The sequence below is a fragment of the Elephas maximus genome, chromosome 5, assembly GCF_024166365.1.
Source record: "Elephas maximus indicus isolate mEleMax1 chromosome 5, mEleMax1 primary haplotype, whole genome shotgun sequence".
NCBI classification, from domain to species: Eukaryota; Metazoa; Chordata; class Mammalia; order Proboscidea; family Elephantidae; genus Elephas; species Elephas maximus.
The window spans coordinates 111,518,976-111,545,982 of record NC_064823.1 but is presented as its reverse complement, the minus strand read 5'-3'; the positions used below and the strand labels follow the sequence as shown (position 1 = coordinate 111,545,982).

Here is a 27,007-nt window from a genome sequence, read left to right as displayed (position 1 = left end):
GCTCTAACTTCTTGTTTTAGTTCTCAGACTATAAACAAATATCCTATTTAATGCTGTGTTTTTCACATTTTTATGCTTTTTGTTGGTGACTTCACCCCTTAAAATGGCCCCCATGCATAGTGCTAAAGTGTTGTCTAGTGTTCCTAAGTGCAAGAAAGCTGTGATGTGCGTTATAGAGAAAATGTTAGATAGGGCTTCAAGGAGACCTTGTGATGCAGTGGCTAAGAACTTGGCTGCTAACAGGAAGGTTAGCTGTTCAAACTCACCAGCCGCTCCAAAGGAGAAAGATGCAGCAGCCTGCTTCTGTAAAGATTACAGCCTCGAAAACTCTATGGGGTAGTTATACTATGTCCTACAGGGTCTCTGTGGGTCAGAATTAACTGATGGCAACAAGTTTTTAGATAAGCTTCATTCAGGCATGAGTTACAGCACAGTTTTCCTTCCATTTAATGCTTATAAATCAACAATATATATTAAGTAAGGTGTCTTTAAATAGAAATACACATAAAACAAGCTTAAGTATTGATTGGTTGATGAATACATGTTCAGAGGCTTGCAGGAACATAACCCTCTGTTTACCCTATAGCAAAGTTCAGTGTTTGCTAATTCAGTGTCTGCAGCACCTTTATAGAACATAACTACTATTAATAACAAGAATCAACTGTAAATGGTGGTGAGTAACTTGTTTATAGTGCCGTGTTGGCTCCACCTTTTGGTGGTAAACAAATTGAATACACACACAGAAAAAAAAAATTATCCCCACCTCTCACTACACACAAAAATCAATTCCAGGGTTTCAGTAGATCTAATGTGAATTCAAACACAATAGAACTCCTAAAAAAAATATAGGAGAAAAACTTCTGTTTTAGGGAAGGCAAAGATTTTTTTTTTAAGACACAAAAAACCTCAAAAGGTAACCATGGACTCATCAAAATTAATAACTTCTATTATATAACAAACTCTAATAAGACAGTGAAAATGCAAGCTACAGAGCAGACAATTTTTGCAATATATCCGACAGAGGACTTGTCATAGAGTATAAAAAGAACTACAAATTGATAATAAAAAGACAATCCAATATAAAAATGGACAAAATACTTAGTTTACAAAAAAAGATATTCGAAGGGACCAAAATATGAAAATGTGATCAAATTTACCAGGAAAGTGTAAATTAAAACCACCAAGAGATACCACAATACTCCTACTAGAATTCCTAAAATGAAAAGGATTGACAATACCAAGGGTTTGGGGAAAATTTGGGGCAACCGTAACTTTTACACATAGCTGGTAGAAGTACAAACTGGTACAACCACATTAGAAAACTTTTTAGCTAAACAAATACTTAATCTTGTCCAATCAAAGACATATACAAAACTACTCATAGCATCACTATTTATAACACCTAAAAACTGGAAACATCTCAAATGTCCATCAACAGTAGAATGGAAAGATATACTGTACTATAACCATATATTAGAATACAATATAATGAGAGTGAATGGACCACAACAAAATGAAAATATAATGAATCTCTCAAATATAATGGGAGCAAAAGAATCCACATACAAAAAGAGTATATATTGTACCATTCCGTATACATATATATATATAAACCTGAAAACCAAACCTGTTGCCGTCAAGTCAATTCCAACTCATAGCAACCCTATAGGACAGAGTAGATGTGCCCCATAGGGTTTCCAAGGAGAAGCTGATGGATTTGAACTGCAGACCTTTTGGTTAGCAGCCATAGCTCTCAACCACTTTACAGCCAGGGCACCCAGCTATCTATATATTTATCTGTCTGTCTAACCTATCTTTCATCTATCATCCATCCATCCATCCATCCATCCATCCATCCATCCATCCATCCATCCATCCATCCATCCATCCATCCATCCATCATCTATCTACCTATCATCTATCTACCTACCTACCTACCTATCTAACCTATCTATCTGTCTGTCTACCTACCTATCTAATCTACCTATCTATATAATTAAGAAGTAGGCAAAACTATCTAAGGTGATAGAAGTCAGGATAGAGGTTTATTTTGGGAGTATAGGAGATGGTGGGGACAGGGCTTGAGGTTTGTCTTAGGTTCCCTAGAGAAACAGAACTAGTGAGACACATAGATATAGATATGGGTACAGGAATGAATACCCATTACTGTCGAGTCAATTCTGACTCATAGCAACTCAATAGGACAGAGTAGAACTGCCCCATAGGGTTTCCAAGGCTGTAAATCTTTACAAAAGCATACTGCCACATCCTTCTCCCAGGAGCAGGTGGTGGATATGAACCACCGACCTTTTGGTTAGCAGTCGAGCACTTAACCACTGTGCCAGCAGGGCTTCTCTGGGTATGAGTATAGGTATAGAAACAGAGAGAGAGAGAGAGATTTAATTCATGCGATTGTCAGTGTTGGGAAGTAGGGAGAGGCAGAACACCCTAGGGAAACTCCCCCCCCCCTTTTTTTTTAAATAATATCTTATTGTGTTTTAGGTGAAAGTCTACATAGCAAATTAGGTTCCCATTTAACAATTTTTTATACAAATTGTTCCATAACATTGGTTACATTTTCACAATGTGTCAGCATTCTCCTTATTTCCGTTCTGTTTGTTCTGTTTCCATTACTCTAGCTTCCCTGCCCCTCTTTACCTTCTCATCTTTGCTTTAGGGTTAATGTTGACTCTTTGGTCTCATATAGTTGGTTATTTAAGGGAACACAGTACTTACAGGCGACCTCTGGGCCTTTTTGCTCTTAAGGCTTTCAACTGCTTTATTGAGGTTTGCCCACGTTATGGAAGGTAATCTGCTTTACTTAAGGCCAGCTGATTTGATCACATGTAACTACTTTACAACCACTAGACTAGTGTTTTACCAAACAACTGGGCACCATGGCCTAGACAGGTCAACACATAAAACTAACCATCACAAGCAGGTCTCTGGAATACTGGTAATAATGTATTTCTTGATCGAGGTACTGGTTACATGGATCTGTTTACTTTGTTAAAATCCATTGAACTTCATAATTATCATTTATGTACATTTCTGAATGAAATGTATAATTCAATAAAAGCTTTACAAAATAAATTGAAATAGGCACCTACATTGCTTTCCTTTTTCCTGCTGTGGTGAGAAGCAAATCCTGCTGTTGTTGATGCTTTCAGTTTGGTTTCTAAATTGGGAGCATCTTAGGAAATCGGGCCAGGAGGAGTTCACCATCCCCAGGACTGATTCACAGCCCTCTTTTGCAGCCTCACAGAAGGACCTACAAGGCAGGAGACCATGACTAGAAGGAAAAAAAAAGGAGAAAATTAATGTTTTTACAGACTTCTTCTCTAAATAATAATGAAATTAAGAAAAGTAAGACACCGGTGCTACATTACTATCTTTATTTAGTCCTGTAAAGAAGAGTTTAGCCACCCTATTGTCTCATTAAGATCTCTGGGTGGTGCAAATGGTGTGCACTCTACTACTAAGCTAAAGGTTGACAGTTGGAACCCATCCAGTGGTACGACAGAAGAAAGATTACAGCCAAGACCCACTCCTATGAATACATCCTAGAAAAATAAGAACTGTCACATGAGTAGGCACATGCGCATTTATGTTCACTGCAGTGTTATTCACAACAGCAAAAAGATAGAAACAACCTAAGTGCCCATCAAAGGATGAATGTTTCTCACAAACTATGACACATACACACAATGGAATACTACACAATGATAAAAAACAATGACGAATCTGCAAAACATCTCACAACATAGATGAATCTAAAAGGCATTACGCTGAGTGGATAAGTCAATTACAAAAGGGCAAATACTGTATGAGACCACTATCATCAAAATTCCTGAAAGGGTTTACACACAGAAAGAAACAATCTTTGATGGCTATGAGGGAGTGGGTGGGAGGGAAAAACACTAACTGGACAATAGTTAAGTGATAACTTTTGTGAAGAGTAAGACAGGACATAATACTGAGGAAGTCAGCACAATTTGACCAAGGCAAAGTCACCAAAGCTTCAAGTTGTTGTTGCTGTGTGGTGTCCTGTCAGTTCTGACTCATAGCAACCCTACAGGACACAGTAGAACTGCCCCATAGGGTTTCCAAGGAGTGGCTGGTAGATTCAAACTGCCAATCTTTTGGTTAGCAGCTTGAGCTCTTAACCACTTTGCCACCAGGGCTCCGTAGATGCTTCACAGATACATCCAAACTCCCTGAAGGACCAAATTACTGGGCTGAGGGCTGGGGACCATGGTCTTGGGAACATCTAGCTCAACTGACATAACAGTTTATAAAGAAAATGTTCTACATCCAACTATGGTGAGTAGCAAGCATCTGAGGTCTTAAAAGCTTGTGAGCAGCCATCTAAGATACTCCACTGGTCCCATCCTGTCTGAAGCAAAGGAGAATGAAGAAAGCCAAAGGCACAAGGGAAAGATTAGTCCAAAGGACTAATGGACCACAACTATCACAGCGTCCATCAGATTGAGTCCAGTACAACTAGATAGTGCCCGGCTACTACCACTGACTGCTCTGAAAGGGGTCGCAATAGAGGGTCCCAGACAGAGCTAGAAACAAATTTAGAACAAAATTCAAACTCATAAAAAATGACCAGACTTACCGGTCTGAGAGAGGCTGGAGAAACCCTGAGAATATGGCCCCTGGACACCCTTTTAACTCAGTACTGAGGTTACTCCTGAGGCTCACCCTTCAGTCAAAGATTAGACAGGCCCATAAAACAAACAATAATACACTTAGCTCAACCACATATCTGAGACTAAATAGGCACAGCAGCCCAGGGGCAAGTATGAGAAGGCAGGAGAGGACAGGAAAGCTGGACAAATGGAAACGGGGAACCCGAGGTCGAGAAGAGGAAAGTATTGACATGTTGCGGAGTTGGCAACCAATGTCACAAAACAATATGTGTAGAAATTGTTTAATTAAAAGCTAATTTGCTCTGTAAACCTTCAACTAAAGCACAATTAAAAAAAGAGGTTATAGCCAATAAAACACTATGGAGCAGTTCTACTTATAACACATGGTGCTGCCATGAGTTGAGTTTGGTTTTTGGTATTGCCTTGATTCCAGAAGGAATAAGGTAGATCCATAATATATCATCTAACTATCTCCGGTACAAGAATTTATTCCTAATTATTTTTTAATGTCCTGTATCAAAATATACTTATCAACCAAAATAATTCTATTTAATATCAAAAAAGACAAGCTAACACAGAAATAATGCCCTCAATTTAGAAAGGCAAATGTAGGCCACTAAATAGGTTACTCTTATTTTTTTTATCTTCCCTTTGATAAGTTCAGTGTCTTGCCAATATATCTGAGAGACAGACAGAGAGAAAGTTGTTCCTTAACTTCCCCTGCCTCCTTGGAAAAGAAACATTATACAGACAAGTGGCAACTTGGAAGACCTTGTACAATTATTTATCTTTTCATATTTCTACTTTGTCCTCTGCAAAATAGGAAAATGCAAGTAATCATTGGTAATGGTAAAAGCAATGAACCTCTGGAGGGTGTCTTTACTCGCTGGCATGTAATCTTGGCTCCATAGCTCTATGTTTGGGGACTAGGACTCTAACAATGCCAAGGCCACACACTTATTCTCTTGTGGACCCAGGTGGCTTTTTCTACTTTATAGCTCTGGATTGTGTCTCTTCCCCTGGCTGGCCATCTGGCAAAGGCATTTCAAATGGTATTAAGGAAACTGGGAAAGAAAAAAAAAAAAAAGATATACATATATGTGTGTGTGTATGTGTGCATATACATATATGTGTGTGTGTGTCAAATGCTTCACAAATGTAGCATCAATAAAATATTGCAGAATCATATATTAGTTCTGTAAGAAATCTTCAACAATACATTATTCAAATCCTTTACTTTTGACAGACCCAGGGAGATTCTGGGATGGATCTGAGGCCACATAGCCTCTTAATCATGCAGGCAGGAACAGAATCCAGGTTTTTAACTTTCAGACCATGCCCTACCTATTATCCCGTATAAGGACCTATTTCTATTCTCTTTTCATATTTAAAAGAGAAAAAAAAAAAAAAACAGTGCCATCAAGTCAATTCCAATTCATGGCGACCCCGTGTGTTTCAGAATAGAACTACTCCTTAGGGTTTTCTTGGCTGTAGTCTTTACTAAAGCAAATCATTAGGCCTTTCTTCTGTGGTACTGAGTAGGTTTGAACCACCAACCTTTTGGTTAGTAGTCAGTTGCAAACCGTGTGCACAACCCCGAGTAATTGTGCTTTCAAAATGCCTTGATCAAACAAACATGTTTACAATACCCCATTTGTACTTCTACAGATTACGGACACGGAACTGATGGAGTCTGTAAAAGAATCTTGGGAGGGACATCTTGTTATAGATAAAAATGTGGAAAGGGTACTTAATAATTACATTCAGATACAAATGCTTTTGACCTTCCTCTCAGAAACTCACCTCAAAATTCATACCTTTTAGAATGCTGATAATTATTCATACAATCATTTACATACATTAAATATGTAACTAAATTTAATAGTGTCCATGTGGAAAGAGAAGTTTTGCCTTTGGAAGAAGTAGCTTTCTGACATAAAATATGAATCGGTGTAAGCAAGTATTTTGGTGTTAAAAAAACACCTGACTGCCAGTCAGAAAATATATTAGATATTTACAAGACTAAGAAAGTATCACTAAAGTAACATTGCTCTTAAAGATTTCCTGTTCTAAATCTCCTCCTGGAAGAGTCAGAAACTATACTTTCTCAAATAAAACTGAGGTACATGGTTGGGGAACGTGGAGAACATAGAATAATCATCACTACGTAATTGCTTACACTTTGCTAGGCATTGTTGTGTTGCACGTGATAATTCTCACAACAGTCCTAAGTGTTAGGTAGTATTAGCATTCATCCCTGCTATTACAAATAAGGAGACTGAGGCAGAGGAAAAATAAAAGAGGCTTGTCCATCAATGAGTGGAAAAGCCAGGATTCAAGCCCAGGAAAACTGACCCAAGAATTCTATTAACTACTTTATGACTCCCTGGGTAGTGCAAATGGTTAACACGCTCGGGTGCTAACCAAAAGGTTGAAGATTCAAGTCCAACCAGAGATGTCTCGGAAGAAAAGCCTGGCAATCTACTTCTGAAAGAATCAGCCACTGAAAATCCTGTGGAGCACAGTTGTATTCCGACATACATGGGTCACCACAAGTTGAAATCCATTCCACAGCAATTGGTTTTTAATTGCATTTAAGTTCTTACAAACTATTTCCTCATAAATATATGTTGTAAAGCACAACTCAGGGCTAGTGTAAACTTCAGTATACACTTTCCCGGGGGAACACCCTTATACATGATGGCTTGGGTCTCCATTCATTGACTAAAGCCTAATTAACCTGCAATGAATCAGTATTTGCTTAAGGGACTAAGGAACACAAGAAAAGGATAAAAGCATTTCTGCTTTCTTTTCCAGGTGTGAGGCAATCAACAGTAACGTTTTAGAACAAGCTAGGGCTGTCCTGGGCATTCCTCCCCTGCCTCCTAGCCTCTAACCTGGGCCCCAGTGTCCTGATACCATCCTAATGGCCCCCACTACAGCACCTCACCCAGGTGGCCACTTCCACTAGAACACTACTTGCTCTTTAAACATTTTCTTCCCTTTCTGCAATCAAAACTACATTCCTGGAGTGTCCCTGATGTCAATTAGGCTTTCAGAAAAGAAAGCAAATGAAAATAATTCTGAGAAGCACATAATAAATGATGGACATTTTACCCTCCCACAGGTTTTTGTGCCTGTAGAAGAAGACTACTTGCTGGATCTAACTGGTGGAATTCCAGGTACTATTTAAAGGGGGAAAAAATACATTGTGGGGCGGAAAGATCACTGCGAAGCTGACCAATACTCGAGGCCCCAACTCTTCCCAAGTGCTCCTGGACTTTTTTCATTTTTGAACTCACATATTTTTTGATCATTTCATGTCTTTTCTCAAAATCTTCTATAGTGGCAGTAATGAAGCTCACAGAAGGGCCTGCGAGATTGTTTTCCTGTTCTACAGTTGAGTCTTTAACTCAGACACTGACTTCTTGTCACTGACCCTTCCCATGGCCATTTTTCTGCAGGAAAGCATCCGTCTACAATCTTACAACTTTCACATGTCCACTCTCTGATCTTGGGTCAACAGTTTGCTTGCACCAAGACAGTGTCCTCATTGAAAGCGAGGGGTTTAGGAGAGCTAGTTTTTTGTGGCCTGACATTCTGTAAATCAAAATTCCTTCTTCAATGCAATGCTTCTCAGAGGAGCTCTGAAAATCCTACCAGCTTTGCTAAATTTCTAAAGGTAAGAGACATTTTTCTCAAGATTTGTTTTGGGAATATATAGAGACATTAAAACACCATTAGGCCCTCCATTCTAAAAATATGGCCTAAGAAAAATGTCCAGAGTGTTTCTGAATAGCTCTCTTAAGAGGTATAACCAACTGAGACGCATAAGCTTCAAATTGCTAGACCAGGACGTGAGAAATAGTGATAGGGTATTAATACCTAGCAGCCCTTTCAGATAGTGAGGGAAATAAGGGGCTGTTTGTTCTTGCTTTGCATGCAATTCAACTGCCTATGAGGAGCTGAAGTATTTTGCTTTTCATCACATGGGACAGTGTGGTGAGATGGACCACGCTATTTTGGAAGACAAGCGCTCATATCCAAGCAACAAACAGACCGATAACTTAAAAAACAGTGTGCAGCCCAGGGGAGGAGTCAGGTTTGGCTATCAGAATACTATTTTAGAAATGAGGATTATTTTAAATTGATAGGTAAAGTGCATTTGATGTTGTGCAAAAGTCCCTAACACATTTCAACTAAAGTTAAACCTTAAAAACCCTTACACCTCCTCTATAATTACTTGTTGAAACATTTTCTAAACAGAGAGATAGTGAGGCTTTTGTGGTATTTTCACTAGGGAGGATTTCTAAAATGATGTTATGTACAAAAAAGAACTGTACCTTTTACCCATAAAATTTTTAGAGAATTTATTTACTGGAAATTTTACAATTTACCTACAAAAAAGATAAGTTTTAATGGCAAAATAAGTTCTGATAAGGACACAGAATTAAAACTAGAGTAGGCTTATATGGCTGATGGATTTTAAAATTTTATAAGCCACTTTTGTCTAGCTTTGTATTTTGAACTACTTTTAGAATTACAGAAAAACTACAAAGACTGTACAGAAAAATTTTCATACATCCCATACTCAGCCCCCCACTCATGCTTGCATCTTAAAAACTATAGTACAATTATCAGAACCAGGAAATTAACATTGGTACAATAGCCTGAATGAAACAAAGGGCTTTATTTTAATATCACCTGTCTTCCAATACCCTTTAGTTGCTTCAGGATCTCCATTTAGGATCCCACATTGCCTTTAGGTCTTACTTTTTATCTTCGGCAAATAAATTAACCTTTAAATATATTACAGGAGCTCATGGCTTTAAAACTCTTGAAGAATGGTACACTGTTTGTGGCAGACAGGCTCTAAAATGTCTCCCAGTGATTCACGCCTATTGGTATGAGCCCTTGTATAATCCCCTTCCCTTGACTGTGGGCTAACCTAGTGACTTGCTTCAAACACATAGAATGTAATGGGACATCACTTCCGTGATTAGGCTAAGATTGTGACTTCTGCTTTGCTAGCAGACTTCTTTTCTGGCTTTGAACAAATAAGTGTCATGTTGAAGAGGCCCACATGGCAAGGAGCTGAGGGTGGCCTTTAGCCAACAGCCAACTAGGAAATAAGGCTGTCAAGTCAATAGCCCTTGAAGAAATGAAACTCTTCCAATAATCAAATGAGCTTGGAAGAGGATCCTTCCCCAGACAAGCTATCAGATGAGACCCCAGGCCTGGCCAACACCTTGACTGCACCCTTGTGACAGACTCAGAAGCAGAGCACCCAGCTAAGTTGTGCCCAGATTTCTGACCACAGAAACTGTGAGGTAATAGATGTGTGTTTTCTCAAGCTGCTAAGTTTGTGGTAAAGTGTTATGCAGCAATAGATAACTGATACACTATTCTTTGAAACATCCCTCGGTCAGAGTCATGCTGCTGAGCTACTCATTGATGAGTCTCGCAATCATTGAAAAATATATACATATATTCCTAAATTCTTGTTAGGCTGATCTATTCAATGAACAATGTTTACTAAGGCATAGTCACAAGAAGCTCCTAGAGCAGCAACTGAAACCCAAACCTACTGCTGTTGAGTTGGTTCCAATTCATAGTGTCCCTATAGGACAGAACAGAACTGCCCCATAGGGCTTCCAAGGCTATAAATCTTACGGAAGCAGACTGTCACCTATTTCTCCCAGGGAGTGGCTGGTGAGTTCGAACCTCTGACCTTTTGGTTAGTAGCTGAGTGCTTTAACCACTGCACCCCCTGGCTTGTAACATTACTTAATCATGAAGACAACATTAGTGCTTGAAGGGACTTACAAGATCACCTAACAACATTTTCTCCATTTACATTGTGAGAAAGTTGAAACCTAAAGAGGGGATTGTCATGGCCAGATACTGTGACTCCAGCTCAGTGCTCCAAACTATGTCATGTAGCTGGCCTTTTCTCACTGAGCCATGGATAACTCAGGGCAGAAATCTACAAATGACACAGGAGCATAAATCCGTCACTGCTAATGGAGTAAAAAAAGTGGCTTGTTCTCTCTATGATGGGCAAACAGCATCAGCCAACTATGTCAGCAGATTCTGCTGGCCTTGAGAGACCTCACGAGAAGTATGGCTTAATCGGGGTACAAGGCGGTCAGGACAGAGGTTTCCTTGGTACTCAGCTCTACTAGACATTAAAAAAAAATTTTTTTTTTTTTGTGCAAGTCAAACTTTATAATTTCCATTGTCTCACATCAGAAGAGAAATAATGGGAGAAATCAGGGTATTTTTGGTCACATTGGTCTGAAAACCAGGACTGTATCTATCTGATTCATCATTTGTAGCAGTCATGGTTCCAGCAGCAAAAAGATGACATACTAAACTGGGATCACCGTAGAGCATTTAATCAAGAGGCCACTTACAGAGGTTCAGGCAGGGTTTAGGAAAACAACAAGGGGCAGCACAGTAGGCTGGGCCAGGGAGTTGCTGGCACACTAGATAGAAGGGACAAAGAGAAGGAGCAGTTACTGAAACAAGGAGAGAGTTGTATGAAAAGGTGCCTGACAGGAGCCATAGCCACTCACAGAGGCATGCAGCTAACCCCTGTACCATGTTACGCTCGGATCTGCAAGTGGCTCCCATTGGCTGAGTCCAACAGGGAGCTAGAGATCAACCATTGTTGAAACCAACCTCCTGGGGAAGAGTGGGATAGAGAAAGATGGAAAGCAGATGCAGAGAAGTAAATGAAAAACATCCAGCACACTGCTGCCCGCCTGGCACATACTTGTCACAGGATTAAACGCAGTGGTGTGCCAACAAGTCTTTAAACTATTATTAGCTCAAAATCTGGTAGGAATATTTATACCACGGAAATCAGCAAATGCTACGAATGAGGGTTGGTTGCTTTGTTTCCAGAGACGTTTTACCAGCAGACCACTGAAAAGAAGTATAAATCATGTCATATCGTAGAAAAGGAAAGCTGTTTTTACTTTCCACTCAAAGGAAAATTACTGCCATGCACTTCTTGAGCAAGATTAAAACATTACCTCAATATTAACTCATTATCTCCTCCATTCCCACCACCACTCCCCCTCTGGTATAAGTCTCCAAGCTCAAAACCTTTGCCTTACTCTCAACCTTACCATTCATATGCAATTAATTAATCCTCAAGTAATGACAATTTTTTTCCCTAAAATTCACTGAAGTCTATTTGTTCCTCTCTCTCCCTTTTTATGTTCTAGTGAAAAAGTAAACTAGCTGTAGTTTCCCTGATATATATTAGATCCAGTTTGTTAAAAAGAAGAAACCAGTTTGTTACTCTACCTGAAATGCCTTTTTTTATCCATTTTGTCCACAAACTTCTATTCATCCTCCAAAACTCAATCCAGGAATTACCTCCTCCCTGACAGTAGCCTTCCCTAACAATGCCAGATGGCATTCATCTCTCCTCCTTCCCTGTGTTACCCTCTGACTTAATCATCTAGTGCTGCTATAACGGAAGTACCACAAGTGGATGGTTTTAACAGAGAAAAATTTATTTCTTCAGAGTAAAGTAGGCTAAAAGTCCAAATTCACAGCATCAGCTCCAAGGGAAGGCTTTCTCTCTCTTTCTGCCTTCTCATCAATCTTCTCCTGGACTAGGAGCTTCTCTGCACAGGGATCCCAGGTTCTTGGTGGTGTGAGGTCCCCAACTCTCTGCTAGCTTCCCTTTCCTTTTTATCTCTTGAGAGATAAAAGGTGGTATAGGCCAAACCCCAGGGAAACTCCCTTTACATTGGATCAGGGATGTGACCTCTGGAAAAGTGTTATAATCCTACCCTAATTCTCTCTGACATAAAATTACAATCACAAAATGGAGGATAACCACACAACACTGGGATTCACGACCTAACCAAGTTGACACATATTTTGGGGGGACACAATTGAATCCATGACACCCTCATACCTTGTAAACTGATAACATGGTACAGCACTTCAATTGTTTTCATATCTGGTCTCCTATAGGGTCGCTATGAGTCAGAATCGACTCTACGGCAATGGGTTTGGTTTGTTTTTTTATTGTGCTCAGTCCCTTGAAGGCAAGACTGTGTTTTCTTCATTTTCACATCCCCTGCATCAAACAATATACCTAGCATATGTATGTGCCAATAAGTGTTTGCTAAATAAAGAAATCCACCACCCATCGGACAGCTTGCCGTACTGTGGTGGCCCGCGTGTTGCTATGATGATGGAAGCTATGCCACTAGTATTTCAAATACCATCAAGAGCACCTATAGAGGACAGGTTTCAGCAGAGCTTCCAGACTAAGACATACTAGAAAGAAAGACTTGGTGATCTACTTCTAAAAATTAGCCGATGAAAATCTGATGGGTCACAACAGAATATTGTCCAATATAGTGCTGAAAGATGAGCCCCTAGCATTATGAAGTAACTGCAACATGGACTGAAACCTACTAATGATCATGAAGATAGTGCAGGACTGGGCAATGTTTCATTCTGTTACACATAAGGTGTCATTAGTCAGAGGCAACTCAATGGCAATAAAAACAAAAACAAATGAATAAGATAAATTCATCATTTTCCCAATATCTTTGTTCAATAAACTGATGTCGGGAGCTAAAAGGACACTTTCAAGCATGTTCCTGGCATGACCCTCCACTGTTCTTACACCCACTCCGCAAAACTCACGGCCTTGACAACAACATCTGCTTGTAGCTCTGATACCATCATGCCCACTATCCCCGACTTCAGTTACCACAGGATGCTCAGGATATTGGGGTCTCCCTCACTTCCTGAATGCTCATATCCTCATGGATCAAATGTCACCTTCTCAGTGAGGCTTTCCTCAACAACACACTGTTTAAAATTGCACCTCTTGCCGTCTCACCTTCACACTCCCCAAGCTCTCCACTTCCTTGCTTTATTTTTTCCATTGCATTTATAAAATTGCATATATATAACTACATATTTTACTTCTTTATTATCTATCTATTTGCTTATTTCCTATCCCCCTCCAATACAATATAAGCTTCATGAGGCCAGAGACTCTTATCTGCTTTGTTTGCTGCTATATCTTTAGTGTATACAGTAAAAAAAACAGTTGTCAGAGAGTCAATTCTGACTTATGGTGACTCCATGTATGTCAGAGTAGATCTGTGCTCCATAGGGTTTTCAGTGGCTGATTTTTTGGAAGTAGATCACCAGACATTTCTTCCAAGGCACCCCGGGGTGGAACCTTTCTTTTAGTAGCCTAGGGCGTTAAACATTTGCACTACCCCATGAAGGACTCCTAGTGTCCACAGTAGGTACTCATAAATATTTGTTGAAATAAATGAATCATGTATGGAGGATGATTTGGTGAGCTGCTTGGAATAAAATTGTCAAAAGCAGAGTTGCAAGTAGAACCATCATCATCTAACTCTTTACTTAGGTTGTACAAGAGCTCACGACTGCTGCTCTCATGTGATTCCTCCCCTTTAGGTCAGCAAATTCTACATGTGCTATTCAATCTTTAAATCATAGCCACATAAGAGGAAAGTGCCAGTAAAATTGCTATGGATGAAAACCTTACAGACTAAGTGTCTCGTTTATATGCCAATTGTAGGGTGTCACCTTTAAAATAGAGAAACTTCAGGAAATACCGAAGGGTAAACACTGCTTGAGTTGTTAAGATGGATGTGGATAATGTAAAGCCACACAACAACCCTGGAAAGAGAATATGAAGTGTATACCCTTCTACCGAACATGATCAACATGTTCCTGAACCTCATTAATATTTGGCACACTTACTGGAGCTCATGGGATAGGGGATCAAGAAACCACAGAAGAAACTTGTAATGGTTAAATTATTTTTGCAGCTGTTTTGGTTTTTACACATCACATGAAATGATCCCTTTAAAATGGATCTTCAAATAAATCGAATCACAAGTATTATTTCTAAATTCTAGCCACATCCACATGATACCAATGAATTATTGAATAGGAAAAAGAAAAACTGCTCCACTGAGTTTGATGAAATACTTGTGCCTAAGACGCTGTCAGTAATATGAAAAGGCGTTTTCAGAAAGATTTGATCTGTCACAGGCTGACACTTAAGTTTCACATCTTTGTAAAATAAGTGGATTATTTGACTGTATATTACCCACATTTTGAGTTTATTTTACTTCATAGAATGAAGTCTCATCTACCATTTCATATTTATACAGTCGATTCTCATTATTCACCTTAGTTATATTCTATACAGTCACCGTAAACATTGAATTAGTGAATATTGAACCATTGCTCTTAGAGAAAATACACGGTTAGGTTCCTGCAAGCCTCTGGTCACAAAATTTTCATCAATCGGTCAATACATAAGTTCGATTTATGTATTTCTGTTTAAAGACATCTTATTTAATATATATTGTCACTTCATTAATGGTGAATGAGAGCTAACAGTACTACAATTCATGCCAGATGCAGCTTATCTAACACATGTATTTTCTCCATAAGTCACATCACAGCCTTCTGGTGCTTGGGAACACTTGACAACATTTTAGCACTAGGCTTGGGGGCTTTTTCAAATAGCAAAATCATCAACAAAAAGCACAAAAAAAATGTGGAAAATGTGGCACTAAATAGACCACAGAAGGGATACTTGTTTACAGCCTGAGAGCTAAAACAAGAAGACAGAGTATTGCCTTGTTCGACTTCCGCTACGAATATGCATGCCAGGTGACTCAAATTTTTCACCTCTCTGCACATATCCACAAATAACTATGAAAGGACCTCGAGTGCTGATTTGCAGATTACAAATAAATTTTATCAAGTAGGCAAATTCTCAAATATGGAATCTGAGAATAATGAGGATAGATGATATGCAGTGCTAAAATGCAGACTAGATCACCAGCATAGCCTAATGTTGAAAAGAAAACTGATAAAATTGACCACCTGAACAGCCAGCTGGCTAGCCTTGGCATGACTATAAAGAGTGCCATTTCCAAGTCAGCACATAAAATCAACAATAAGTGGAAAATGACTCTCAGAATATTTAGCCAGTAATAGTAACAAAGCTCATCATCTTTTCTTCAAATACTGGCCTATAGGACAGAGTAGAACTGCCCCATAGTTTCCAAGGAGTGGCTGGTAGATTTGAACTGTTGACCTTTTGGTTAGCAGCCATAGCACTTAACCACTATGACACCAGGGTTTCTTTCCTACATAAATTTAAACGAGCTATAATAATGAAAAATGAAATCCAATTCTGTGATGTTTCTACTTCTTCCCAAATTTGACACAATACATTTGTTGGGACATAGGTAAAATACTTAGAAAATTAAACTCAAAAAATAAAAGAAAACCCGCTGTCATCAAGTCGACTCCAATTCATAGCAACCCTATAGGAGAGAGTAGAACTGCCCCAGAGTTTCCAATGAGCAGCTGGCAGATGGGAACTTTTTTTTCAATTGGACTTTAGATGAAGTTTTACACAGCAAATTAGTTTCTCAATAAACAATTAATACATATATTGTTTTGTGACATTGGTTGCCAACTCCATAATACGTCAACACTCTCCCCTTCTCTATCTTGGGTTCCCCATTTCCAATCATCAGGCTTTCCTGTACTCTCCTGCCTTCTCGTCCTTGCCCCTGGGCTGGTGTGCCCATTTAGTCTCATTTTGTTTTATGGGCCTGTCCAATCTTTTGCTGAAAGGTAAACCTCAGGAGTGACTTCAGTACTGAGTTAAAAATGTGTCTGGGGTCATACTCTCAAGGTTTCTCATATCTGTCAGGCCAACAAGTCTGGTCTTTTTTTGTGAATCAGAAATTTGTTCTACACTTGTCTCCAGCTCTGTCTGGGACTCTGTATTGTGATCCCTGTCAGAGCAGTCAGTGGGTGGTAGCCAGGCACCATCTAGTTGTACTAGATCCAGTCTGGTGGAGGCTGTGGTAGTTGTGGTCCATTAGTCCCTTAGACTAATCTTTCCCTTGTGTCTTTGTTTTCCTTCATTCTCCCATGCTCCAGACGGGGTGGGACCAGTGGAGTATCTTAGATGGTTGCTCACAAGCTTTTAAGACCCCAGATGCTACTCACCAAAGTAGGATGCACAACATTTTCTTTATAAACTGTTATGCCAATTGAGCTAGATGTTCCCTGAGACCATGATCCCCAGCCTTCAGCCCAGTAATTTGATCCCTCAGGGAGTTTGCACATATCTATGAAGCTTCCATGGCCTTGCCTTGGTCAAGTTTTGCTGGCTTCCCCAGTATTATGTACTGTCTTACTCTTCACCAAAGTTACCACTTATCTATTGTCTCTTTAGTGATGAACTGCCGACCTTTTGGTTAGTAGCCATAGCTCTTAACCACTGCACACATGTAATTATTCTCCATTTAGGAAAAAAAAAAATCAATAAAATAAGCTTAAGCTGACTTTTTACAATAAATGGATTCTTCAAAAAAAGTGGTTTTAAATCAAATCATATTTTCCAATTGGCTTTTAAGAAGATTTCAGGGTTTCATTTACATAGGAGATTAGCATATTCTGTCTTATAAAATTGCATATATAAAGACACAGTAAGCCACCTAAAAATACATTATAAGCAGACAAATTGGTTACTTTTTACAAAAATATTATCAGTAGCATTCAACTGAAAAGTAGTGTGTCAGTATACTGAAGTGCAATAATAGAAAATGTGATTATAAAGCAGATAGTAGAGGAGAGGCTTTATAATGGTAGAGTAGCAAATACTTTTTTAAAATCATTCAAATAACAACTTTTGTGCCTATCTTGACCCTTTGCCTGGAAGTCATCTCAGACTTCTTTAGTAGGATAATGGGGCTGAAACGAAATGTATATATATATATATAACATCTGTGTATTTGAAATGACAGGAACCTTTCACTGTAACTTTAAATAACAGGAAAGGAGTATGGGTTCATTTTTGCCAGGGAACTCTGAAGTTTCTGAAAGAAAGTCTAGGACATTTATTTGAACAAACTGAATTAATTGTGCCTTCCAAAAAGGAAATTTTAAATATGGTATCTGTTTCTTTTAATATTTTTTTTTTCTTTCTCTGCTAGGGTCTGAAACAAAATATGCCTAGAACTTTTATTTGCCTATATAGGATCTTAACAAAAGCAAGAGCTTAAAAGATGAAAGTGGACTTCCAGACAAAGTGGCACTACAGACAGAAGCACCACGCTGCACCTCCACAGCAAAGACCCAAAAAAACTAAGTAAAACAGAGATGAAAGCCATTCCTGGAACCTGAAGCATCAAGTGAAGAGATAAAGAATTCAGCCAAGCACCAAATGGAATAAGAAACTGACAGAGGATAGAGAGCGAGGAGAGATACGTGCAGAGGGCCCTATCAGCTAAGGCAGCTTGGATCCTCTATCTTGGACTTCTGTTGGGGATCAGCAGACAGGGAGCACAGGAAATCTGCTTCATGGAGCTCCCAGCAGGAGACAGATACACACTTTCCCACCCCCCATTCTCTCATCGCTGCTCTACCTCTGAGCTTCCTGGCTGACTGCAGCGGCTCAGCTGGCTGGCAAGTGCAGCATCTGTGCCTCTTGGATTCGCCCCACCCACATTGCAGGTCAGTGGACAGGGAGTACAGGGAAAGCAGCTTCACGAAGTTGCCAGCAGGAGGCAGATCACCTGGTAATGAGCAATATAGCTTTCCTAACCCCCACTCTTTTTCCCCTCCCCTTTTGGCCTCCTCTGCTTCCCGCCAGCTGCAATCTCTTGGCCAGGTGGCAACTGCTTCCACCCCAGGCCGCTTGGATTCACCCCGCCCACACTGGCCGGTTCCCTGAGCTAGTGTTGCTTCTTTCAGTATCTTTTGGTTTCATCCATGCCTCCCACCACCTCCCCCTCCTTTCTCTCAAACACCTGGCTCTGTGTGCCACCTTTGCTTCTTCTTGAAAGGCTGTGAAGCCCCGCTTGACTGTGGAATCACTCCCCCGGCCCGTGACACCACACTGGTGGAATCTCTGGGGCTTTTTGTTGTTGTTGTTGTTGTTTCTTTTGTTTTGCTTCGTTCTGTTTCATTTTGTTTGTTTTCTTTTTCCTTTCGTTGCTTTGGAGCCCCTTCTAGTTGGGCTGCACTGCATGACTTAGGAGCCACTCCTCCAATCTGTGCAGCTGCTTGTAGGTGGGGTCCCTAGCGGCATTTCTTTTTGTCTTTTCTCTCTCTTTTTCCCCTTCTGTCTTTCTTCATTTCTTAGTTCTCACCTCTCTACACCTACCTTCTTTTCCTGTCTCCTGAATACCTGGAGCTGTGTGACATCTATAGCTCCTCTAGCTAAGCTATACTGCACAGTCTGGGGGCCACTTTCCCAGTCTTCATGGCCCCACCACTGGGACTCCAGGGCTCCTGGTGGCTTTTCTTTCTTTTTTTTTTTTCCAAATTTTAATCTATTTTTTTTCTTTTTCTTTCTTTCTTTCTTCTTTTTTCTTCCTTCCTCCCTTTCTTCCTTCTTTCCTTCCTTTCTTTTTTTCTCCTTTTTGCTTTTCTCCCTTTCTTGGTTTCTCCTCTCTCCACTCCAATGGCAAGCTCCCTTAACACTCTTATTTTTTTTTTCCCTTGCTTCTTTGTTTTTGGCTCCTCTTTCTCTCTCCTCTATCTCCTCTTTCCCATACCACTATTATATCCGCACATCACAACTTTCCCTCTCTTTCCTGCCTACTTGCACCCTGCACTGAACATCACACCCCCAAGCAACACAGGCACGGCCTACTGGAATCTGCCCAGCCCTGATTCCTGGTCCACCCTGTCAGCCCTAGTACGTGCCACAAACAACCCATCCCAGACCTTCTCCTTCAGCTGGACCTGCCCTGCTTCACCATAGCTGAATTACTGGCCCTGCCCATTAGACAAAGAGGTGGAGAGTATTGTGACTACACATGAGCAAACAACAAAGAACACACACTCCACCTGCTCAGACATAACCAAATAAAACAAAAAAGCAGGATGAAAAAAAAATCTACAATCAAGAGACGAAGAAAATACCAAATGTCCCAAAGACAGCAGACAATATCAAAACATGTTAAAAAAAAGAAGAAGAAGGATATTTACAGTAGGCATCCAAAATAACACACCAGATGACTTTCCAGTAGAAGAAAAGGCACTAGAACTACCAGACAGGGAATCCAGATCTCTTATATTCAGAGCAATCCAAAAGTTGATGCAAAAAGCAGACAAAAATGCAGAAAAAATAGACAAATTTATGGAAAAGATGGACAAATTCATGGACAATACAGACAAAAAAATGGAACAATTCAGGAAAATAATACAGGAACAAAATCCCAAAATAAATTCACAACTAGAAATCATACAAAAACAGCAATTAGAAATCCAAAAGATAAACAACAAGATTTCAGAAATGGACAGTATCATAGAAGGGATGAGAAGCAGGTTTGAAATGATGAAAGACAGAATCAGTGAAATTGAAGACAAACACTTGGCTACTACTCTGTTTGAGGAAAAATCAGAAAAAAGAATGAAGAAACCTGAGAATTATGTGGGATACAATCAAAAGCAAAAATTTATGAGTGATCAGAGTTCAACAGGGAGAGAAAGTTGAAAACAAAGAGGATCATTGAAGAATTGCTGACAGAAAACTTCCCTAATATCATGAAAGATGAAAAGCTGACCATCCAAAAGAAGCTCAATGAATCCCATATAGGATAGACCTCAAAAGAAAAACACCAAGGCATATCATAATCACACTCACTAAAACCAAAGACAAAGAAAAAAATCCAGAGAGCAGCTCGAGAAAAACAAAAAGTCACATACAGAAGAGAAGCAATAAGACTAAGCTCTGATTATTTGGCAGAAACCATGCAGGCAAGAAGGCAATGGGATGACATATATCAAACTTTGAAAGAAAAAAATTGCCAACCAAGAATAATATATCTTGCAAAACTTTCATTCAAATATGATGGTGAAATTAGGACATTTACATATAAACAGAAATTAAGGGAGTATGTAAAAACCAAACCAAACTTACAAGAATTATTAAAGGGAGTCTTTTGGTCTGAGAACAAACAACATCAGACCATAGCCTGAATCCAGGATGCAAGATTGTATCAGCCAGACACCAACCTAGGAAATGAACTCTCAAGGACTATCCAAAATCAAAAGAATTGCAACAGGGAACCAGAGAAGTTAATCTGTAAATGACAACAACGTCAGAATAATAAAAGAGGGAATAAATGGTACAGGTATAGAACTTTCTAATGGAGAGGAGGGCAAGGCAATATGAAGTAATAATAGACTGGTTCAAACCTAGGAAAATAAGGGTAAATTACAAGGTAACCACAAAGGAAGTTAACAAAACTACTCATCAAATGAAAGAAGAAAAATATAAAGTCTCAATAAAAACAAAATCTACAAAAACAAGAGAAATCCACAAACAAAAGGAACTCAGCTCAGGAGAGTAAGAGGAACAAAGAAAATATTAGCACCACACAAAAAAATCACCACAAAATGACAGCAATAAACTCACACCTATCAATAATTACACTGAATGTAAATAGCTTAAATGCAGCGATAAGAGACACAGAGTGACAGAATGGATAAAACAAGCAAGATCCATCAATATGCTGTCTATAGGAGACACACCTTAGAAACAAAGATGTAAATTTATTAAAAATCAAAGGATGGAAAAAAGGTATCAACCAAATAATTACCAAAGAAGAGCAGGAGTGGCAATACTAATCTCAAATAAAGTAGGCTTTAAAATAAAATCTGCCATAAAAGGCAAAGAAGGGCACTATATAATGATTAAATTTATGGTTAAATCATGAAGATTTAACCATAATAAACACCTACGCACCCAGTGACAGAGCTCCAAAATACGTAAAGCAAACTCCAACAGCACTGAAAAGAGAAATTGACAGTTCCACAATAATAGTAGGAGACTTCAACACACCACTCTCAGTAAAGGATAGAACATCTAGAAAGAAACTCAACAAAGATACAGAAGAGCTAAAGTGTACAATCAGCCAACTTGACCTCACAGTCATATATAGAACACTCCACCCAACAGCTACAAAGAACACATTCTTTTTCAATGCACATGGCACATTCTTCAGAATAGACCACATCTTTGGGTACAGAGCAACCCTCAACAAAATCCAAAACATTCAAATAATACAAAGTATCTTCTCTGAACCACAAAGCTTTCAAAGTAGGAATTAACAACAGGAAGAGTAAGAAAAAAAAAAAAAAAGGAATTACATGGAAACTGAATAACACCCGGCTTAAAAAACACTGGGTAATAGAAGAAATCAACGATGGTCTCAAAAAAAATTCCTAGAATCAAACAAGGATAAAAAAAAAAAACACATCATACCAAAACCTTTGGGACACAGCAAAGGCAGCCCTCAGAGGTCAATTTATAGCAATAGATGCAAACATCAAAAAACAAGAAAGGAACAAAATCAAAATATTAGTTACACAACTTGAACAAATAGAAAGAGAACTGCAAAAGAAGCCCACAGCCACCAGAAAAAAGGAAATAATAAAGGCCAGAGCAGAAATAAATGAAACAGAGAATAGAAAAACAATAGAAAGAATCAACAAAACCATAAGTTGGTTATTTGAAAGGATTGACAAAGTCAACAAACCACTGACCAAACTGACAAAAGAAAAACAGGAGAGAGAGCAAATAACCCAAATAAGGAATGAAATGTGGGACATTACAACAGACCCAACTGAAATAAAAAGGATCACAACAGAGTATTATGAAAAACTACACTGCAGCAAATTTGAAAACCTAGAGAGAATTGACAAATTTCTGGAGATACACTACCTACCCAAACTAACACAAAATTATGCTGAAAATCTGAAAAGACCAATAACAAGAAAAGAGATTGAAAAGATAATTGAAAAAAAAAAAAAACTCACAACCAAAAAAAGCCCTGGCCCAAATGGCTTTACTGGAGACTTCTACCAAACATTCAGAGAAGAGCTTACACCAGTACTACTCAAAACTATTTCAGAATGTAGAAAAGGAAACCATACTTCCAAATTCATTCTGTGAAGCCAGCATAACTCTGATACCAAAACCAGGCAAAGACACCACAAAAAAAGAGAATTACAGACCACTATCTCTCATGAATATAGATCCAAAAATTCTCAACAAAATTCTAGCCAATAGAATTCAGCATCATTCAAAAAAGTGATACACCTTGACCAAGTAAGATTCATACCAGGTATGCAAGGATGGTTCAATATTAGAAAATCAATCAAAGTAATCCACCACATAAATAAAAGGAAAGAAAAGAATCACATAATCATCTCAACCGACGCAGAAACGGCATTTGATAAAGTCCAACACCCATTCCTGATAAAAACTCTGAATAAAATAGGTATAGAAGGGAAATTTTGCAACATAATAAAGGGCATATATGCAAAACCAACAGCCAACATCATTCCCAATGGAGAGAGGCTGAAAACATTCCCCTTGAAAACAGGAACAAGACAAGGATGCCCTTTGTCACCACTCCTATTTAACATTGTGTTGGAAGTCCTAGCTAGAGCAATAAGGCAAGAAACAGAAAGAAAGGACATCCAAACTGGTAATGAAGAAGTTAAACTGTCCCTATTTGTGGATGATATGATACTATACTTAGAAAACCCAAAAGACTCCAGAAGAAAACTACTGGAACTAATACAAAGATTTGGCAGAGTTGCAAGATACAAGGTAAACACATAAAAACCATTTGGCTTCCTATACACCAGTAAAAAGAATGATGAAAAGGAAATCAGGAAAACAATACCACTTATAATAGCCCCTAAAAAAATAAAATACTTGGGAATAAATCTAACCAGGGATGTAAAAGACCTAAACAATGAAGACCACAAAACACCACTGCAAGAAACCAAAAGAGATCTACATAAATGGAAAACATACCATGCTCATGGATAGGTAAACTTAACATTGTGAAAATGACAATTCTGCCTAAAGAGATTTACAAATACAATGCAATCATGATCTAAATACCAACAACATTCTTTAAAGAGATAGAAAAACTTAACTTTATATGGAAAGGGAAGAAGCCCCAGAGAAGTAAAGCACTTGTCTTAGTTATCTAGTGCTGCCATAACAGAAATATCACAAGTGGATGGCTTTAACAAAGAGAAATTTATTTCCTCACATTCTAGTAGGTTACAAGTCCAAATTCAGGGCATTGCTCCAGGGAAAAGCTTTCTCTCTGTGTCAGCTCTGGAGGAAGGTCCTTGTCCTCAATCTTCCCATGGCTGAGGAGCTTCTCAGGAGCAGGGATCCCCTGTCTAAAAGACGCACTCTGCTCCTCGTGCTGCTTTCTTGGTGGTATGAGGTCCCTAACTCTCTGCTTGCTTCCCTTTCCTTTTATCTCTTGAGAGATAAAAGGTGGTGCAGGCCACAACCCAAGGAAACCCCTTTACCTTGGATCAGGGAGGTGACCTAAGTAAGGGTGATGTTACAATCTCACCCTAATCCTCTCAACATAAAATTACAATCACAAAATGGAGGACAACCATACATGGCCTAACCAAGTTGATGCACACATTTTCGGGGGAACAGAATCCAATCCATGACATTCCACCCTTTGGCCTCAAAAAATCACACCCTTGCAACATGCAAAACATATTCATCCCATCATATCATAGCAAAAGTCTTACCTCCAAGTCCAAAATCCAAAAATTCCTCTTCATCTGTGAAATCTAGAATACAAGTTATCTACTTCCAATGGTACAGTGGCAGAATAGGCACAAGGTAGACATTTCCATTACAAATGGCAGAAACTGAAGGGAAAGAAGGTAAAACAGGTACCAAGCAAGTCAGCAGAACACATTACATTAGCCCTCAAAGCTTTGAAAATAATCCTCTGTTCTCTGAGACAATTTACACAATAACCCTGCCCTCTAGCCTCTAGGTGTTGGCCACACTCTCCACTCTCCATATTCTCAGGGGAGGCCTCCTGGCCCTGGGCTTCAGCCCTGCCTTCCAGGCTCCCTGGAACTGCAACTCTGCTCCCTTGACTTTAGACACACCATTCTCCTCGGCCATCTGAGTGACAATTCCACCCTTAGAAACACCAGAGGCCATGGCTCCACCATTTGTAACCTCTGAGGTCATGGCCAAACCTTTCGATGCTAAGGCAGCCCGGCTTCTTGTGTTGTTTCTTCAGCTTCTGCTTCCTGGTTTCTTGGCTTCTCGGCTCCTTGGGCTTCACACCCACATCTCCCTTGTTGGGGCAAGTGTTCCAAAGCTCAGTAGCTCCACTGATAAGTGTCCAGAGGCACCCCACTCTGCCGGGAAGCCTTCTACACACAGGCATTCAGTTTTCTCACTCTGTGGGTTGGCTCCAGTGCCGTCTTGTGCTGGTCTTCTGGTCCTGCTGCTGCTGGTTCTCTGCTGTTGCTGCTTCTCTGCCGCTGTAGGTTCTCTTTTGCATTGGTCCTCTGCTGCTGTCACAACTCTATCCATTCACAGTTTCAAAACCACTTCCACATTTTAGGTATCTGTCAGAGCAGCACCCCACTCTCTCGGTACCAAATTCTATCTTAGTTATCTAGTGCTGCCATAATAGAAATACCACAAGTGGATGGCTTTAACAAAAAGAAATTAATTTTCTCACAGTCTAGTAGGTTACAAGTCCAAATTCAGGGTGTGAGCTCCAGGGGAAGGCTTTCTTCTTCTCTGTCGGCTCTGGAGGAAGGTCCTTGTCCTCAGTCTTCCCCTGGTTGAGGAGCTTCTCAGGTGCAGGGACCCTGTGTCCAAAGGATGCACTCTGCTCCTCGTGCTGCTTTCTTGGTGGTATGAGGTCCCTAATTCTCTGTTTGCCTCCCTTTCCTTTTATCTCTTAAGAGATAAAAGGTGGTGCAGGCCACACCCCAGGGAAACTCCCTTTACCTTGGGTCAGGGAGGTGACCTAAGTAAGGATGGTGTTACAATCCCACTCTAACCCTTTCAACATAAAATTACAATCACAAAATGGAGGACAACTACACATGACCTATCCAAGTTGATACACACATTTATGCAGGGCCATAATGCAATCCTTGATGCACTATTGAAGAAGAATAAAGTAGGAGGACTCCCATTACCCAACCTCAGAACCTACTATACTGCTATGGTAGTCCAAATAGCCTGGTACTGGTACAATGACAGATACATTGACCAATAGAACAGAACTGAGAACCCAGATGTAAATCCATCCACTTATGGTCACCTGATCTTCGACAAGGACCCAGAGTCTATCAAATGGGGAAAAGACAGTCTCTTTAACAAATGGTGCTGGCAAAACTGGATGTCCACCTGCAAGAAAATGAAACAGGACCCATACCTCACACCATATACAAAAACTAACTCAAAATGGATCAAAGACCTAAATATAGAGCCAAAAACTATGAACTTTATAGAAGAAAAAATAGGATCAACACTAGAGGCCCTAATACACAGCATTAACAGGATACAAACCACAACCAACAACACACAAGCTCCAGAGGATAAAATAGATAACTGGAATCTTCTAAAATTAAACCCTTAGGTTCATCAAAAGACTTCACCAAAAGAGTAAAAAGAGAACTTACAGACTGGGAAAAAAAAAATTTGGCTATTATAAATCAGACAAAGGTATAATCTCTAAAATCTACCAGAAAATCCAACACCTCTGCAATAAAAACACAAACAATCCAATTAAAAAATGGGCAAAGGAAATGAACAAACACGTCACCAAAGAAGACATTCAGGCAGTGAACAGACGCATAAGGAAACGCTCATTATTTCTACCCATCAGAGAGATACAAATCAAAACCACAATGAGATACCATCTCACCTAAGTCCAATGGGGGGCTCTTGAAAGAGTAGGGGCAAGGGAATGACACAATCCAATTTGTGTTTTTAAAATATCACTTTGGTGGCTAAGTGTAATGTAGACTGTCTAAGCACTTATATAAACCATTCTATTTAATACACACAGAAATGCACACAAACAGACCCGATGAAGTGGTTATTATTACTCTCGTTTTAGAGATGAATAAACAGAGGATCAGGAAGGCTAACTAAAGTGCCCGAGGGCTTATAACTAGTAATTGGCAGAACTGTGATTTGAATCAGGTTTAATCTGATCCCAAGATTTTCAAGAGTATTCTCTGAACCCGATCATAAAATGGGCAAAGGACTTGAATAAACATTTCACCAAAGTAGAAATTCAAGTGGCCACCAAACACGTGAAAAGATACTCAGCATCATTAGCTGAGATATGCAAATCAAAACCACAATAAGACACCATTTCACTCTTTCACTCCCACTATGATGGCTAAGGTTAAAAAAAAAACTTAAAAAACAGAAAATAACTAATGTTGGTGAGGAT

General features: G+C 39.4%; 1 protein-coding gene across 1 annotated transcript in view; it reads right to left on the bottom strand.

Moving 5' to 3' along the window:
* Positions 1–27,007, bottom strand: part of CORIN (corin, serine peptidase) — a 320,896-nt gene that overhangs the window by 180,715 nt on the left and 113,174 nt on the right. The window contains exon 5 of the mRNA XM_049886291.1: positions 3,111–3,292. Coding sequence (XP_049742248.1) covers positions 3,111–3,292 — 182 coding nt within the window. The remainder of the gene's footprint in view (positions 1–3,110; positions 3,293–27,007) is intronic.